The sequence below is a fragment of the Propithecus coquereli genome, unplaced genomic scaffold (assembly GCF_000956105.1).
Source record: "Propithecus coquereli isolate 6110/MARCELLA unplaced genomic scaffold, Pcoq_1.0 Scaffold180, whole genome shotgun sequence".
NCBI lineage: Eukaryota > Metazoa > Chordata > Mammalia > Primates > Indriidae > Propithecus > Propithecus coquereli.
Window position 1 is genome coordinate 2,163,596 of NW_012142746.1, and position 16,525 is coordinate 2,180,120.

At 46.4% G+C, this 16,525-nt stretch overlaps 1 protein-coding gene across 1 annotated transcript; it reads left to right on the forward strand.

Moving 5' to 3' along the window:
• The first annotated feature begins 269 nt into the window (after nt 1-269).
• SALL1 (spalt-like transcription factor 1) lies at nt 270-15,847 on the forward strand. The gene is made up of 3 exons (XM_012642623.1): nt 270-736; nt 9,726-13,156; nt 14,281-15,847. Exons 1-3 carry the CDS (start codon nt 661-663, stop codon nt 14,719-14,721), a joined length of 3,948 nt encoding a protein of 1,315 aa, XP_012498077.1. The 5' UTR covers nt 270-660; the 3' UTR covers nt 14,722-15,847.
• The last annotated feature ends 678 nt before the right edge of the window (nt 15,848-16,525 follow it).

Genomic DNA, 16,525 nt, shown 5'->3' on the forward strand with positions numbered 1-16,525 from the left:
GACTCCCTCCCCCCGCGGACTGGCGCGCCTCGCGCCCGAGTTGGGAAGTTCGCAGCGCGCCCGCAGCCCGGGTCCCCAGTCCCCGCCGCCCGGCCCCACCCCCACCCGGGGCGGCTTAATTCCGGGGAGGGCATGCTAATTTGGGTCGGCCCAGCCCGGGATTGGGGAGGGGAGAGGGAGAGAAGGAGGGAGGGAGCGGGGGGCGCCGGCCGGGGCGCCGGGCGCGCAGTGGAGAGGAGGCCGGCCCCGGCGGCCGGGCCGCGGAGTCCCGGGCGGTCGCAAAGAGGGTTAACCCAGTGTCGGGCGGCGCGGCGCGCAGAGCCAGCCCCGCGGCCGGCTTATTGGGCCAGCGCGCGGAGAGACAGGGGTCTGCAGCAAATCACGAACTAATTGATTAAGGCGAGCGGGTTTGAATAGCGCTGGCCCGGTGCCAATCGCCTTTCAAAGAGCCCCTCTATGATTAATCGCAATGCATTATTGATAATCATAATTATAGCAGGACACATGCGCGCTGCGCCCGGGGCCGGGGAGCCGGGGAGGGGGCGGGCGGGCCGGCGGGCGGGGGGAGCCGCCGCCGCCGCCGCCGCTCGATTTCCGTAATTTTGAGAAGATTTTTTTTTAGTAATTTTTTATTCTGCCCCAGCTGATGTTTGAGCCAGCATGTCGCGGAGGAAGCAAGCGAAGCCTCAACATTTCCAATCCGACCCCGAAGTGGCCTCGCTCCCCCGGCGAGATGGTGAGTGCTCCGGCCCGCGCAACGGACACAAACACACACACGCACACTCACGCGCGCGGGGACCCACGCACACGCGGCTGGCCCCTGCGCCCACTGCCCCGCCGCCGCCGCGTCCCCGCTCGCCTTTTCGAATGGGCGTATTTTTTTTTTTTTCCTTTTGAATTTTCAATTTGCCTTTGCTGGGCTTCCCCTCTGCCCTGGGGAAGCGAGCACATCTCCCGGCAGGATCTTTCCGGAGTTGCTGGGTCCTCCCGGGGGGAGGAGGGAAGGCATGCTGGCCTTGCTGCTCCGTCCCGGCTTTTCCGGGGAACCGAGCAGCCGCGGCGAGGACCCTAGAGCCCCGCGAGGCGCGGGTGCGAGCGGAGGTCGTCCGCGCTTACCCGCGGGGACCCCTCGCGCTCCCCACGCGGCTCCCGGGGCCCCCGGCCCGGCCTCTGCCGACCGGCCCTGCTGCCAGCGGGAAGGAAGTTTACTACGGGCGCGGGGCTGAACTCCGAGAGTGGGGGGAGCTCGCCGCGCCCCCCTTCCCCAAGCTCACACTCCCCTTCGGCCCACGCGGCGGAATGGGGTGCCTTTGGGGGTTCAGATCTGCAAGAAGGTGGGGACCTGTGTCGGGGCGCCCGCGCCTGACACGCTGGGGTCGCGGCCGGGCTGGAGAGTGTTCCTCGCTGCCGGTGGTTCCCGAGACGGTGCAGGCGGCCTGGGGAGGTGTCGGGTCTGGCTTCCTAAGTTTATCCCCGAATCTTTTCTCCCAACGCTTGCACCCTCCGCCCTCCAAAATCTTTATATTCGGCATGCATCCTCTGCGGATCGTGGTGCTCCACGCTTGCGGTTGGGTCGGGAAAGGAGTCTTAGGATAGTTTTTCAGGGCTTGGGGGGTAGCCAGCCAGAGGAGAATCCCCCTGAAACGAGGGCACTCGCTTTCTCCGCTGGAAGCGACAACTGTGGGTCCCGAAGGGAATGAACAAGTCCAGAACAAAGTTTGTGTGCGGGAGTTAAGGTTGAGAGTGGGGAGAGATCGGGCAGGGAACTGGGAGTGCCGAGGGAGGACACCTAGAATCCCTCCTCGCCCCTGAAGGTGTTTCACTTTAGTGAGCGCCGAGCTCCCAGGCCCAGCGCCGGAGGCGATGGAGCGGCGCCCCTGCTCGGCTCCCGGGGTCATCCCTGCACGACGCTGGCCTCTGGGCTGCGGGAGGACGAGGGGCAGCTCCAGCCGGGTTTCCGCGGCTCGGGCTGCCTCTGTGGATGCTCACGTCCCGGGCGGCATTTTGGGCTATGGAGGAGAGAGCTGGACCCCAAAGCGTGCCTTCAGATCGGCACCTCTGTCCACTACGCTGTGCGGCCACCCGGGCCCCACGGCCCCGCTCCCTCCCCTGAGGCCTGCCTCTCGGAGAGCTGGGGCGCAGCGAAGCAAGGGACCCCTGCTGCCTTTACCCTGGCTCAGGGAAAGGGGACTCCTGGCTTGGGGGCCCTCTAAGAAATTGGGAGACTTGAGGCCAGCGAAGAGAATTGTTTACACTGTACCCCCCACCCCGCGCGCGCCCCTAGTACTTTCTCAAGCTTGAAGCCTTACCCAGAGTCTCTGCGATTTCTCAGTCCGCTGAAAAGAGCCTCTGAACCCCACTTTCCACCCCAAACGCAAGGGTAAATCGAGGTGAAAGTACCCAAGGCCGCAGCAGCGACTCCGAGCATTTTTCCGGGTTTTCCCAGCTGGTTTCTTCTGCTTCTAGCCCCCACACTCATCTTCCCTAAAGTTTCTGCTGAGACCTTTTGCACTTTAATACTGTTCAGGTTAGCGATTTGTATGCGAAATACCAAACTACAGAGAAGATAGGGTTTTTTTAGTCTATTTTGTAAACATGTACTGATTTTCTACATTTTCCCAAAAAAAAAAATAAAACGCTTCGGGCTTCGCAGAGAGATGCATGCTAGATCTTTGCCTTTCGCCTTCTGGATTCGGAATTTTTAATAGTTGAGCCTTCTCATAAAGCAATAGCATAAAAGGAGTTCACTACCTCTTACCATTATTATTTATTAGCACTATTTTCTTTTTTTAGTTTATTTGAGCTTTGAGGTAAGTTAATTAAGTAACCGAATCAAGTTTCTTTTCTTTCTCTTTTCTCTCTTTTCATTTCTTTCTCTTTCTTCCTTCCTCCGTTTTTTCTTCCCAAAAGCTGGTTCATTGTCCTAAGGAGCAGTAAACTATGTTAGGGACACTCTAGGAAACACCCCCTCCCAGCCCTCTTCCCTCACCTCTCCCCACCCCCTCCTCTTTTTCTTGGGTAGTAATGGTTTTAGGTTATGACTGTTTTTACATGGTTGAACAAATAAGTTTGGGAGAAGTTGCCTAGAGGGTAGATTTTGTAATAGGGTTACAGGATTTAGTGTGTTGTAATAATATTAGTACACAAGTAATCCTCCCCAACGCCCGACTGCAGCAAGGCCTAACCTACCCTATCTTTTTATTTGGGAATAGTTGTGAGATAAATGGAATTGAAAGTTCATGACATCTCAAGGTTAGCTTTTAAAAGTCGCCTTTTCTGTGGTGAATTCGGCGATCTCATTTTCCTCCCCACACGTAACACATACCTCTAGGAGCTGCTGGTTTTTGTTTTGTTCTGTTTTCTGCATGTATAAAGGTGGTTCAATTTTTAGAAAGCAAACCCCTCTTCAAACATCCTGGTTACTTTTTCTTATGTCTTGAGATGGTCTTAAAATATGGCAAATGAAACATTGAACATACTAAATTAATCTAGTTTATGCTCTTCTTGTATGCCAGCACCTCAAATTTCAGGACTTCCATGCAGAGTGGGACCTAGAAAAGTTGGGAGACGGCCGTTGCAGTAGCCCTGAAGGATGGGTGCTGAGGCTGAAAGCAGCCAGGGCTGCCTGCCGTGTGCTGGGTCCTGCGTGTTTGAGTGTGTGTGTGCTTACAAAGAAAACCCAAGCCACTCTACGCAGCCACACTGATAGCTTCATCGGAGCAAGTTCAAAAAAAACAAGAGTGCCTGGTTAATCTTAGGATGCTGATATTTTATTCTACTTTAGTGCAGCTGTAATGACAGAAACACTCTAAAATAATATTAAACTCGGTCATTTTTCTGTTTCTTATGAGACCAAGATTGTGGCAAATGTGACTTGTCTCTTAAATGATATTCAACAAGTCTCGAATTACTTGCAGAAAGATGACTGCCACTGGAAAGATTATTCACTGAGATAAATAATCCTGAGGAAAGGGAATATTAGAATCTAATGATTTTATATGTGGGTCTTTTACTATAGATTGAGATTTCACGGGTGTGTGTGTTTGTGTGTGTGTGTGTGTGTGTGTGTGTGTGCACGCTGGATTTTTCTTTCTCTGACGGTGTTTTTAAGATTCTTATAACTACGTGGATGGCCCATTCAGGCTCCATTCATTTATTAAGAAAGTATTTTGGTGCTCAGCTTTCTTAAAGAAAAGATAATATTGAAAGAAAAATAAAAATCATGAATTGCAGATAAAACACTGACTCTCCTATGAAGTATCATAAAAATTCCTCTTATTTATATTAATTATGAAATTCTGTTATTTACCAACGTAATTTACTCATGTGAGCAGCTTAATAGCAACACATTGATTTCTGGGCCCAAAAGGTTAGGGAGAACTATAATTAATTGCTTTTTTTGAAAAACCGACACCTGCAAGATAAGGCAGTTGGAAAGAATTCATGTTTAAATCAGGCCTATTTTAAGTTTGGCATAATGGAAGATTCTGGATGAGAAAATGCAAACTATGTTTTGAAATTGCTTCAGACTGCAGACACTTCCTAAAATGTTAAAAACACACACACAAACAAGCAAAGTCTAGCTGGGCATGAGATCGTATGTGTGAAGGTGGATTTGTGCTGTTGAATGTTTTGTAGTTTATTTTATATCAAGTTTCCCCTATAGTTCATAGGCGCAAGTGCCAACTTACAGGTTATTCTTCAGGAGCTTTATTTCTTTTCTTTATACTTTTGGAGGTAGCCAGTTGTTTTTTACCAACAGAGTCCTTTGGAAGGCAGAAACTCACATTTTTATTGTGGAGATCTTACTGGGACCTGGGGAAGAAACAGGCGGACTGGTTAAGTTGTTTGAAATTGTTAAAAGCTGAGCTCTGTGTAGGAAGCAGAACAAATTCCTTCTACAGCCTTAACCAGGTTTTTCTAAGATATATCTTGGTGCAGATAGGACTATATTTCAAAACATTCTTCAACTATTAAAACTGAAGTAGTTGAGCGGTTTAGCGAAAGAGATGATAAGTTAACCGGAGAACCGTCACCCCTCCCCCCAAAAAAGAAAAAAGTTTGTGTGCCAGGCTTTAGAAACCTAGATGTGTGGAGCTGTTTTAACCTTTGCTGGCCTCCTCCCATGCAAAGGTGACAAGGTCCAGATCATAATATGTCCTTCAGTATCTTCCCAGTGACCCCCAAATTGAGTCTTGCTAGTCACTTAGCAGGAAGTTAGTAGTTTATTTTAGTTTCACCTTATCAGCTTGGCTTCTTTTCCTAACCTTATTCCCCCTGTCACCCTCAGATGCCAGACCCCCAAAGGGGAAGATTGACAGGTAGTTCCCATAGCTCAGTTTTACCCTCAAACAACAGGGATTTAGTTTCTTGTGCCTTTGCCAATGTTTATGTAGTCAAAGTTTAGATCTCGCCTTAAGGAGTCTCTCTTTTACGCGTCACTGGAATAGGAAAGCCACAAAGAAGTTTTTGAACAAACCCTTGCAACTGGAACCCCATCTAGTGTTCAGTTTGATTCATCCATGGGAAAGACATTTTCTCCCTTTCATTTATTGTATACGTTAGGTGGGCTTGGATCACTGTTTTAAAAGGAATGTCTTGTCCATGTTGTTACTTCCTCGGAGATTTCACTTGTATTCTTCCACGCGAGAATACGCTAATCCTGGTCAGACCACTCAGTGAACTTGCAGGGTACCAGTAAATTGGTTATTTGGTTGCATATCACATAGAGGAAACTTTAGACGTTACAGAAAATACGCACAACAAATGTCGTAGTGTTCGAATTTTCTTTGGAATCTTAAGTTGGACATTCAGATTCAGGTTTTTCCCAGGTCTGTGCAAAAATAAAAATAAAAAAGATTAAGAACCAATCAATCAAATCTGTTTGCAATAGCTTTTCCAAATAGGTCTAAGAAAAGGAATAGCCTGTTAAAATTATGCACTCCAAAGCCACTATCGTGAGAGGGTCTATTGAAAAAATGGTAATGCAGTCTTAAGGTAATGGGAAGTACAGTGAATATCTTTCCGAGGAGCTCCAAAAAAGAAAACTAAATCTGGTAGAGTAAGGTGGTTGTGTTTGCTTTTTGTTTTTCTGTTTTGTTTTTTTCCTTTCCTGGCTGGCTAAACCTTTCTGTGTGGGGGCATGGTTTTATTTTTATTTTCTCAGTAGACAGATACGTTGAACACTTCAATTTTCTCCTTCCGATTCTGTAGTGTTTGGTTCAGATGATGGAAAACTGACAAATTTGAATTAGGCATCAAGTACCTAAATAGTGCAACAGGAACTAAAACATCTGGGATTTTTGTATAAATTTGGTGGAGGTATAAGATCACCCTCTCCCCCTCCCAAAAAAAGGCCCAGAAAATTCTAAATAGCTTTTTGTGGGTACATACTTAGATAGCCATTGCTTCTTAAATTTTCCTGTCTGACTAGAGTTACAAAATGACTTTAATTCTTTAATTTGTATGCAAAATCCATAGAAAAGGAACTGGAATGTTATTTTCACCATGGTACAAGGAACAAGGCAACTGTATTTACTATAATGGGGTCACCAGTTGCAATCCTGTGTAACAGATTATTGAGAAAGATACAAGATAGCAGATGATCAGAAAAATGAATTAGAACATGTTCCTCTGTGTGTGTGTGAGAGAGAGAGAGAGAGAGAGAGAGAGAGAATGTGTATATCTTATTACAACTTCAAATATTCCCTTTGGTAGTTAAAGATTCAAACTAGTCCTCATGTTTTGTCTTCTTGTTTTTAAGCTGTTTCATTGGAATTCTGTTCAGAATGCAGATGGATTTAAAGTTAAGAATTATTACAGTGTAGCGACACCTGCTTTTGAAATAAATCAAAATAGATACCAGGATTTTGGGGGGGTAAGAGTGTTCATAAACATCAGGAAATTAAATTAGTTGACTCTACAGTGAGATCAAATGTCAGCTTATTAAAATGTTGTGAAAATCTAAGTTAAAATATGGGTAACTTTTTAACACAGTCTTTTTCTTAGAAGCAAGCAAGCATTTATTTTTAAGTGCCTTTATTTTCCGTCCAGTTAGCACAATCCTAAATATAAAAATGTTCAGGTTGAAAAACTTGAAAATTCTCAAGTGAGTTTTTGAGGCTGCACAAATGCAGAATTCAAGTGCAGGAAAGTAATAATCAGTTAAATCTTGTAAAGTAACCTTCCTTTTATTTTCTCTATATATTATGAGAATATCAGATGTTTGCAAGTTATAAAGAATTAAAATGTCCTTTAATCGTGAGCACAGATGTGCTAAATATTTGAAGCAACTACATTGTAATGTGTACAATTGATGAAGTCAGTTTTCTGATTTCCCTTGCTAGTTATTTAGTTCTGAATCTGTCATTATTTGTCTAAGCCCAGCTGACCAAGCAAAACTGTGTTTTAAAGTGGCTTTATGTTTTGATAAATGTGAGCTGGTTGAAAAGTATTTTCCACTGAATGCAGAGCTTAATAGAACATGCTGACATAATAGTTTTAATGCATTTTGTTGAAAATGTGTGAACAAACAGAATAGCTTTTGTTCCTTCATAATTGGCTGTAAAAGTAGATGGAAACATAACCATTACATATGGAAATGTGCAAAGAGAAAGAAATAACATTTCTGTTGAATATATTAGGAATTGCATTTCCTAGTTTAAAATAAGCATCTAAAATGGATGCATCATTTAAAATTGGTTGTCAAAATACGAAGCTTTAAACAGAATTTTTGTCACATTATTTTTGTCCCAAGTTAAGCAACATAACTTTAGCAAATTTCATCTAATATTTTGTTTATATGATTTTAAGCCAAGGGTAGAAACAGAAAAAAGTGCTTAAAACAGCACCTTCAACGTGCATAGGAATCCGGTGCCAATTAGGATGATTAAACATTAAATTAAAACTGAATCATTATTGGTATTTTCTGCTACAACTAAGATTTGTTTGCTGTTGTTAATGCATTTTGCACTATACCCTTGTGGAGATTAAAAGATGGGTATTAGAAAAGCTAGCTTGTTAAGTATAACTTAGCTACTCAAATAACACTGCCAGTGAATAAAGTGTGCATACATTTGGCATACTTTACCAGGGGTTCTAGTCAACTTCGCGTCACTCAAGGCAAATAGAGTTAAGGAATTTTCAGAAGGTAGTATTTACGTATTAATTTTATTTTCTGGAATGGAAATCTGCTCAAGCTCTTTTGATGTTTACTACAAAAAGGCAAATGGCTGACTCTTTTGAGTGGACTCTAAAGTTTACTGAAAAAAGCAACATTTTGATTTTGCATTTATTCATATCTGCAATTACTTTTTTCCCCTACAAGTTTTCTGGGAGATTCAATTTGGAAGTCATGGAAACTACCTATTATCTGATTCAGTTCTGCAGAAAAGCATGCAGGGAGGTAATCCTTGAATTAAACAGTTTTTTTTTTTTTTTTTCACAGCCTTCAGTAGATGACCACACACCATTTGTACAACAGAAGTTGGTGCTCCCCATGCTGGGCAAACAATGGGGCGCCATCCTGTCTTTGAATAGGGTGTTAGCTTGGAGTTGGAGATTTTTATGTTTAATTTACAAATGGATCTTAGTGAGAAGACATCTGAGCAACCAGTGGAAACAAACATGAAATAAAGGGATTTTTTATAATAAAAGGTTCAGGACAATCTGTTAAACAATTGATAACAGTTAAGAGCAAAGTGTTTTTAAAGGCATTCAGACTAGGAGAATTGCAAAGCATTTCCAAACTCTAAACCAAGAATTATTTTTTAGGGGATGGGAGCACTTCCCCTTAACTGCATATCCTTCTTTAAGTTGATACGTAATCAGACATGTAAATCTTGTGCCAGTTTTTAGAGATATAAAGAGCATTTTTGATGAAATATGTAAGAGGCATTACGTTGCTATGTGGAGCATAGTGGCATATATTCCTTGATCAGCGGAATTGTAGCAGGATTGCATTTTTTAATTTTAAAAATAAACATGCCATGGGGTGATACGTGGGTGCCAGGCAGGCCTTGTAACGGGTTATGATCATTGTGTTTCTCTTCATTGTATGTGTGTAGCCTTCCCTTTTGTATCCAAGTGGGTCTTGAGCAGTGCTCTGGAGGATTTGTTACTGATGGGACTAAAGTGTGTTTGTCATGGATCAGACTTAGCTCAGGTTCGAGGCAGGGGCTTGAGGTGATTTTCAAATTGTCAACCTATAGCTTGGTGATATGCATTTTTTTTTTCCCCTTGTCACCAACTGATTGGAACCTGAATGACTACAAATTAGTTTAGTGACAGAACAAACTGTCACAGATATCTTTGAATCAGTTGAAAATGAATAAGGTTGACAGAAACTCAAGAGCCTAATAAGTCGCCAGAATGGTTGCTGGACCCCTCTCCGGACCAGCAGACAATAAGGTGTATAAAATATTGGAAATCAATATTCTGCTATGGCATTTCATTATGCACCAGAGTCTTCCGTTCATAGTATTTTATATTTTGATGAATTATCTGAAGGCCGTGACTATCTGAGATACCAGATTGATAGTAATTCCTCCATACCCTTAAAAATGAATTGCGAACGGTCTTAGGTAATATTGATTGGTTTTTAAGGGCTTCAGTTTTGAGTTTTGCAGGTAAAAAAAAAAATCGATCGACTTTTTTTTTCTTGGCAAGTCATAGGTGACTGTGTGGCCTGGTTCCCTTTCTAACCCTGCACCCTTTGATGTTTGTAGGAGACGTGGAAAAGGGTCAGCCGAGCCGCACCACTAAGAGCAAGGACGCCCACGTCTGTGGCCGGTGCTGCGCCGAGTTCTTTGAATTATCAGATCTTCTGCTCCACAAGAAGAACTGCACTAAAAATCAATTAGTTCTAATCGTAAATGAAAACCCAGCCTCCCCACCCGAAACCTTCTCCCCCAGTCCCCCTCCCGATAATCCCAAGGAACAAATGAATGACACAGTTAACAAAACAGATCAAGTAGACTGCAGCGACCTTTCAGAACACAACGGACCTGACGGGGAAGAGTCCATGGAGGTGGAGGCCCCGGCTGCTAACAAAAGCGGCGGCAGCGGCCCTTCCGGCAGCGGCCACAGCGGCGCGGCCCCCGGCTGCAGCAGCAGCAGCCCCTCCCCAGGTACCTCAGCACTCACAACCTCTCTACCTCAACTCGGGGACCTGACAACACTGGGCAACTTCTCCGTGATCAACAGCAACGTCATCATCGAGAACCTCCAGAGCACCAAGGTGGCGGTGGCCCAGTTCTCCCAGGAAGCGAGGTGCGGCGGGGCCTCGGGGGGCAAGCTGGCGGTCCCCGCCCTCATGGAGCAGCTCCTAGCCCTGCAGCAGCAGCAGATCCACCAGCTGCAACTGATCGAGCAGATTCGTCACCAAATACTGCTGTTGGCTTCTCAGAACGCAGACTTGCCAACATCTTCCAGTCCTTCTCAAGGTACTTTACGAACATCTGCCAACCCCCTGTCCACGCTCAGTTCCCATTTATCTCAGCAGCTGGCGGCAGCAGCTGGATTAGCCCAGAGCCTCGCCAGCCAATCTGCCAGCATCAGTGGTGTGAAACAGCCGCCCCCCATCCAGCTACCTCAGAGCACTTCCGGCAGCACCGTCGTTTCATCCAACAGTGGCTCTTCTCCCAGTATCAACATATTGGCGGCCGCGGTTACCACCCCGTCCTCGGAAAAAGTGGCTTCGAGTGCTGGTGCCTCCCATGTCAGCACCCCAGCAGTCTCAGCGTCATCCTCACCAGCTTTTGCAATAAGCAGTTTATTAAGTCCTGCATCTAATCCACTTCTACCTCAGCCGGCCCCCGCTAACGCCGCTTTCCCCAGCCCTTTGCCCAACATCGGAACAACCGCGGAGGATTTGAACTCCCTGTCCGCCTTGGCCCAGCAGAGAAAGAGCAAGCCACCAAATGTCACTGCCTTCGAAGCGAAAAGTACTTCCGACGAGGCGTTCTTCAAACACAAGTGCAGGTTCTGCGCGAAGGTCTTCGGGAGCGACAGTGCCTTGCAGATCCACTTGCGTTCCCACACCGGGGAGAGGCCGTTCAAGTGCAACATCTGCGGGAACAGGTTCTCCACCAAGGGGAACCTGAAAGTCCACTTTCAGCGCCACAGAGAGAAATACCCTCACATCCAGATGAACCCCTATCCCGTGCCCGAGCATTTGGACAATATCCCCACCAGTACCGGCATCCCCTATGGCATGTCCATCCCTCCAGAGAAGCCAGTCACCAGCTGGTTAGACACCAAACCGGTCCTGCCCACTCTGACCACTTCGGTCGGCCTGCCGTTGCCCCCGACCCTCCCCAGCCTCATACCCTTCATCAAGACGGAAGAGCCAGCCCCCATCCCCATCAGCCATTCTGCCGCCAGCCCCCCGGGCTCGGTCAAAAGCGACTCCGGGGTCTCCGAGCCGGCCACGAGAAACCTGGGTGGGCTCCCAGAGGAAGCTGAAGGGGCCACTCTGCCACCCTCCAGTGGCAAAAGCGAAGAGAGTGGCGCAGTCCCCAACTCAGTCCCAACAGCGGGCGACGCCTCCCTGAGCTCCCCGGCGGCCGACTGTGGCCCAGGCAGCGCCACCGCTTTCACCAACCCTTTGCTGCCGCTCATGTCCGAGCAGTTCAAGGCCAAGTTTCCTTTCGGGGGACTCTTGGACTCAGCCCAGGCATCAGAGACGTCCAAGCTTCAGCAACTGGTAGAAAACATTGACAAGAAGGCCACTGACCCCAACGAGTGTGTCATCTGCCACCGGGTCCTCAGCTGTCAGAGCGCCTTGAAAATGCACTACCGGACACACACTGGGGAGAGGCCCTTTAAGTGCAAGATCTGCGGCCGGGCTTTTACCACGAAAGGGAATCTTAAAACCCACTACAGCGTGCATCGCGCGATGCCCCCGCTCAGAGTCCAGCATTCCTGCCCCATCTGCCAGAAGAAGTTCACGAACGCCGTCGTCCTGCAGCAGCACATTCGGATGCACATGGGAGGCCAGATTCCCAACACCCCGGTCCCCGACAGCTACCCGGAGTCCATGGAGTCTGACACAGGCTCCTTTGATGAGAAAAATTTTGACGACCTAGACAACTTCTCTGATGAAAACATGGAAGACTGTCCCGAGGGCAGCATCCCCGATACGCCCAAGTCTGCGGACGCGTCCCAAGACAGCTTGTCGTCTTCGCCTCTGCCCCTGGAGATGTCGAGCATCGCTGCTTTGGAAAACCAGATGAAGATGATCAGCGCCGGCCTGGCGGAGCAGCTGCAGGCCAGCCTGAAGTCGGTGGAGAATGGCTCGGTCGAGGGGGACGTCCTGACCAATGATTCGTCCTCGGTGGGTGGTGACATGGAGAGCCAGAGTGCAGGCAGCCCGGCCGTCTCAGAGTCTACCTCTTCCATGCAGGCTCTGTCCCCATCCAACAGCACCCAGGAGTTCCACAAGTCACCCAGCGTTGAGGAGAAACCGCAGAGAGTGGTCCCAAGCGAGTTTGCCAATGGTTTGTCTCCCACCCCAGTGAATGGTGGGGCTTTGGATTTGACATCTAGTCATGCAGAGAAAATCATCAAAGAAGATTCTTTGGGGATCCTCTTCCCTTTCAGAGACCGGGGTAAATTTAAAAATACTGCTTGCGACATTTGTGGCAAAACATTTGCTTGTCAGAGTGCCTTGGACATTCACTATAGAAGTCATACCAAAGAGAGACCATTTATTTGCACAGTTTGCAATCGTGGCTTTTCCACAAAGGGTAATTTGAAGCAGCACATGTTGACACATCAGATGCGAGATCTACCATCACAGCTCTTTGAGCCCAGTTCCAACCTTGGCCCCAATCAGAACTCTGCAGTGATTCCCGCCAACTCGTTGTCGTCTCTCATCAAAACAGAGGTCAATGGCTTTGTGCATGTTTCTCCTCAGGACAGTAAGGACGCCCCCACCAGTCACGTCCCTTCTGGGCCTCTGTCTTCCTCTGCCACATCCCCAGTCCTGCTCCCAGCTCTGCCCAGGAGAACTCCCAAACAGCACTACTGCAACACATGTGGCAAAACCTTCTCCTCATCGAGCGCCCTGCAGATTCACGAGAGAACTCACACTGGAGAGAAACCCTTTGCTTGCACTATTTGTGGAAGAGCTTTCACAACAAAAGGCAATCTTAAGGTACGGGCTCCCTCCGCACCTCACCCCCGAATCCGCCCTTCCTCATTGCCACTGACTGTTTGCAATGCATGCCCCCAGGGTCATGGGCCCAGATGTTCAGGGAGAGAGTTCTCACGAGGGAACCTGCTGCACGTGGCTGACTGGGGAGAAACGTGGGTGCCTGGGAGGGTCAGGCTCGTGGCAGGGACAAGAGCAGGCTGCAGCTGGCTGCATGTCAGCGCGCGTTGAATAATTTGGTACCTAAGCGAAGCAGCGGCCTCTCTCTGTTGTCTCGCTAAGTGCACCAAATGAATTGCTTTACCTACCAAGTAAGACAGGCTGGCGTTGCCATGGGGTATTGATTAAAGACCTCCGTGTGGCCCGAGTGCTGCCTGGATCACTTAATAATTATGGTTCTCCTCGGTGCGTGCATCTATTTTTCATAACCATGCAGTCCAGCACAGTTTGTTTGTCTAAAAACAATAACGTCACTGCTCTGCTAATGGGTATTATGATAATTGATTATACAACATTTCCTACTGATATGTGTTGGAAATAAAGTAAATATGCTTAAGTTCTAGAGCAACAGTTGAGCACTCTTGGTGTGTACATTTTTCTGTTGACAGAGCATTTCTCTGGAGGTCGCTGCCAGTAATGTGAGATGAGTAATTACTCTCTGGCTTTTCTTTGCGTACACGGGCCCTCCAGTGGGCAATCAGTGAGGGGTACTCTCTTCCTAGCTGGAAAGGACATTTATAGGGTAAAGGGTGTCAGATACAATACTTACCATTGCAATGAGAGTGGACATAACAATTCTAACCCTGAAAGGAGCTATCTGCGACTGACTGGCTTGCTCGAGGCCATTTATAAGCTAAATATGGGCAATAAAAAAAGAGTAAGTAAGGCATCTCTGCCCAGGAAGAGGAGAGACGGCCCCGGGATGCGGAGAGCAAACACGTTATTACCAGTGGAGGGGAGTGGACGGTTCCTGCTGCCGTTCCCCTGCCTGTCACGTAATGAGAATAGACATTTGGGCCACTTGCTTCGTCAAGTGTCGGGATATGAGTTGAGACAGATTCACCTATTAAGCTTCTCTCCCCCTCCTCTTTTTTCCCTCTCTCTCTCCCCCCCCTGCCATGTCTCAGGTGCACATGGGCACTCACATGTGGAACAGCACCCCTGCGCGACGGGGCCGGCGGCTCTCTGTGGATGGCCCCATGACATTTCTAGGAGGCAATCCTGTCAAGTTCCCAGAAATGTTCCAGAAGGATTTGGCGGCAAGATCAGGAAGTGGGGATCCTTCCAGTTTCTGGAATCAGTATGCAGCAGCGCTCTCCAATGGGCTGGCGATGAAGGCCAACGAGATCTCCGTCATTCAGAACGGTGGCATCCCTCCAGTTCCTGGAAGCCTCGACAGTGGGAACAGCTCACCGATTAGTGGGCTGACAGGAAACCTGGAGAAGCTCCAGAACTCAGAGCCCAGTGCTCCTCTGGCTGGCCTGGAGAAAATGGCAAGCAGTGAGAACGGAACCAACTTCCGCTTCACCCGCTTCGTGGAGGACAGCAAAGAGATCGTCACAAGTTAAAGCAACTTGGGCTGGAGACGTAGCATTCCTGTTCTGAATGCGACCTGTGGTGGCCTCCTAGTCCTTGCCCCGTGCCCCTGCCTTCTGGTTCCCCAGTTCTATGAACTACAACATTATGAAGACATTCTTTTGTACCTTGTTCAACTTCTAGAGTTCTAAGAAAGCTTATTTATTAGTGATATAACCTTGCTTTGCAAACAGAATGCAAGCGTTAACTTTGGTCTTCTGTATTTTGGACTAAATACTAATTGACTAGAGTGCTGTAAACTTGCTGTAACATTTATGGCAATTGCAAGTTGCCCTGCTAGGCAGTTGTGATCTGGCATTAACTTATTTTCTATATCCAGTTTAATATGAATCTGGTGGTGATGCAATGCCTCAGTGATGCATTAGATCTCTAATAAAGTCTGTATATAAATGTACACTTTGATCCTGCTGGAAAATTTTATCAGCAAACACATTGTCTAATCTTTCAAAACAGATTTAAGGAAAAGAACTGAAAGTACAGACTGAACAGTGTGGTTCTTTGGAAGGTTTGGTTTTTTTGATTTTCATTCTAAAATTCAACCTGCTTTTTTGTTTTGTAGATTTAACCATTTCCGTTTTGAACTGCTATTTGTATTGTGCTTTTTACTTGAGTCGTCCTCAATGTTAATACGTTTCTGTACAGTAATAAGCACGCAGAATTCTTTAGAGGAAAAAAAAAAAACAAGTGTTGTTTTGGTAGTTGAAACTGAGACGTAACATTTTGCCTTGTAGGTATATTCACAATAGAAAATGTGTGCTGGAATTTCACAATGCTGCTAAGTATAGCATCTTGAACAACCTTCAGTGGAGAAAATGTAGATGCTCTTGTATATACAAGAAATATCACTTTCATTAAAATGTACATATGTTCCTTACAAGAGCAAATGCTTCTTCTTGATCAAGAGAGCAGGTATAGTGTTTGTTTATTTTGTATTAGGTATGGAAGAAAAAAAAATTGGACTGTTACATGCACTTTCTTGGAAAGTTGAAAGGAAGGGGGGTCCAATTTCTTTAACATTTAATACTTACTAACAACAGAGATACTGTAATTTTACTCAAGTAATCAAATACATTTTTTTTTGCAACAGATAAAACAAAATACTGTGTCTGTGTTTTTAGAGTGCATTTCTATTTAGCCAGGCCCCTAAATGTATTTTAACGTTTCCCCAGGTGACAGTAAACTGTGTATGTGAGTGTGTATCTCTCTTTAAATGAGGAATTGTAAAAGGCACACCAGAAACGGGTCTGCACTGGCCTGTGTTTCCTTTTATTTTGAAATTTGGAGGCTCTAGATATTTTCCCAATGTCCATAACTTGCTGGGAATGTATTTTATAGCCTTTCCACTCGCAAGCCCCACAAAGAGGGAAAGTGAAATCAAAGGATGCTGGAGGTTTCATCCTGACAGGTAAGTTTCCTTAAGCAAGATATTTATGCCAATTTAGATTTCAGTTTTATTTCAACTATTCTTGTTTTATTTCACTTAATTCAGTCTGTTTTTTCAGGCGGCTGAGAGTTTCATTGCTGGGTTCCCGATGCAACCAGGTTATACACTCCGACTCTGAAACTGGGCCTCAACCCAGAGGTCAACGTGTTCTTTATTTAATTAGTCTTTTAGGCATTTAAACGCACATGCATATTTGAAAGGAAAAGTCTATTACGAAGGGTATGTAGAGTCAATTTGAATATTTCAGCATCAAAATTCAACTTGATTCTTTCCGTCTCCCTCTTGTTCTGGGGGGACATAGGTTTTTCTCATGAGCACTGTTTTGGGTGAGC

Coding starts and splice junctions, on each gene's coding strand:
- SALL1 (XM_012642623.1), top strand. CDS start 661: ATGTCGCGGAGGAAGCAAGCGAAGCCTCAACATTTCCAATCCGACCCC. Junction 737..9,725: donor CTCGCTCCCCCGGCGAGATG/GTGAGTGCTCCG, acceptor TGATGTTTGTAG/GAGACGTGGAAAAGGGTCAG. Junction 13,157..14,280: donor CAACAAAAGGCAATCTTAAG/GTACGGGCTCCC, acceptor GCCATGTCTCAG/GTGCACATGGGCACTCACAT.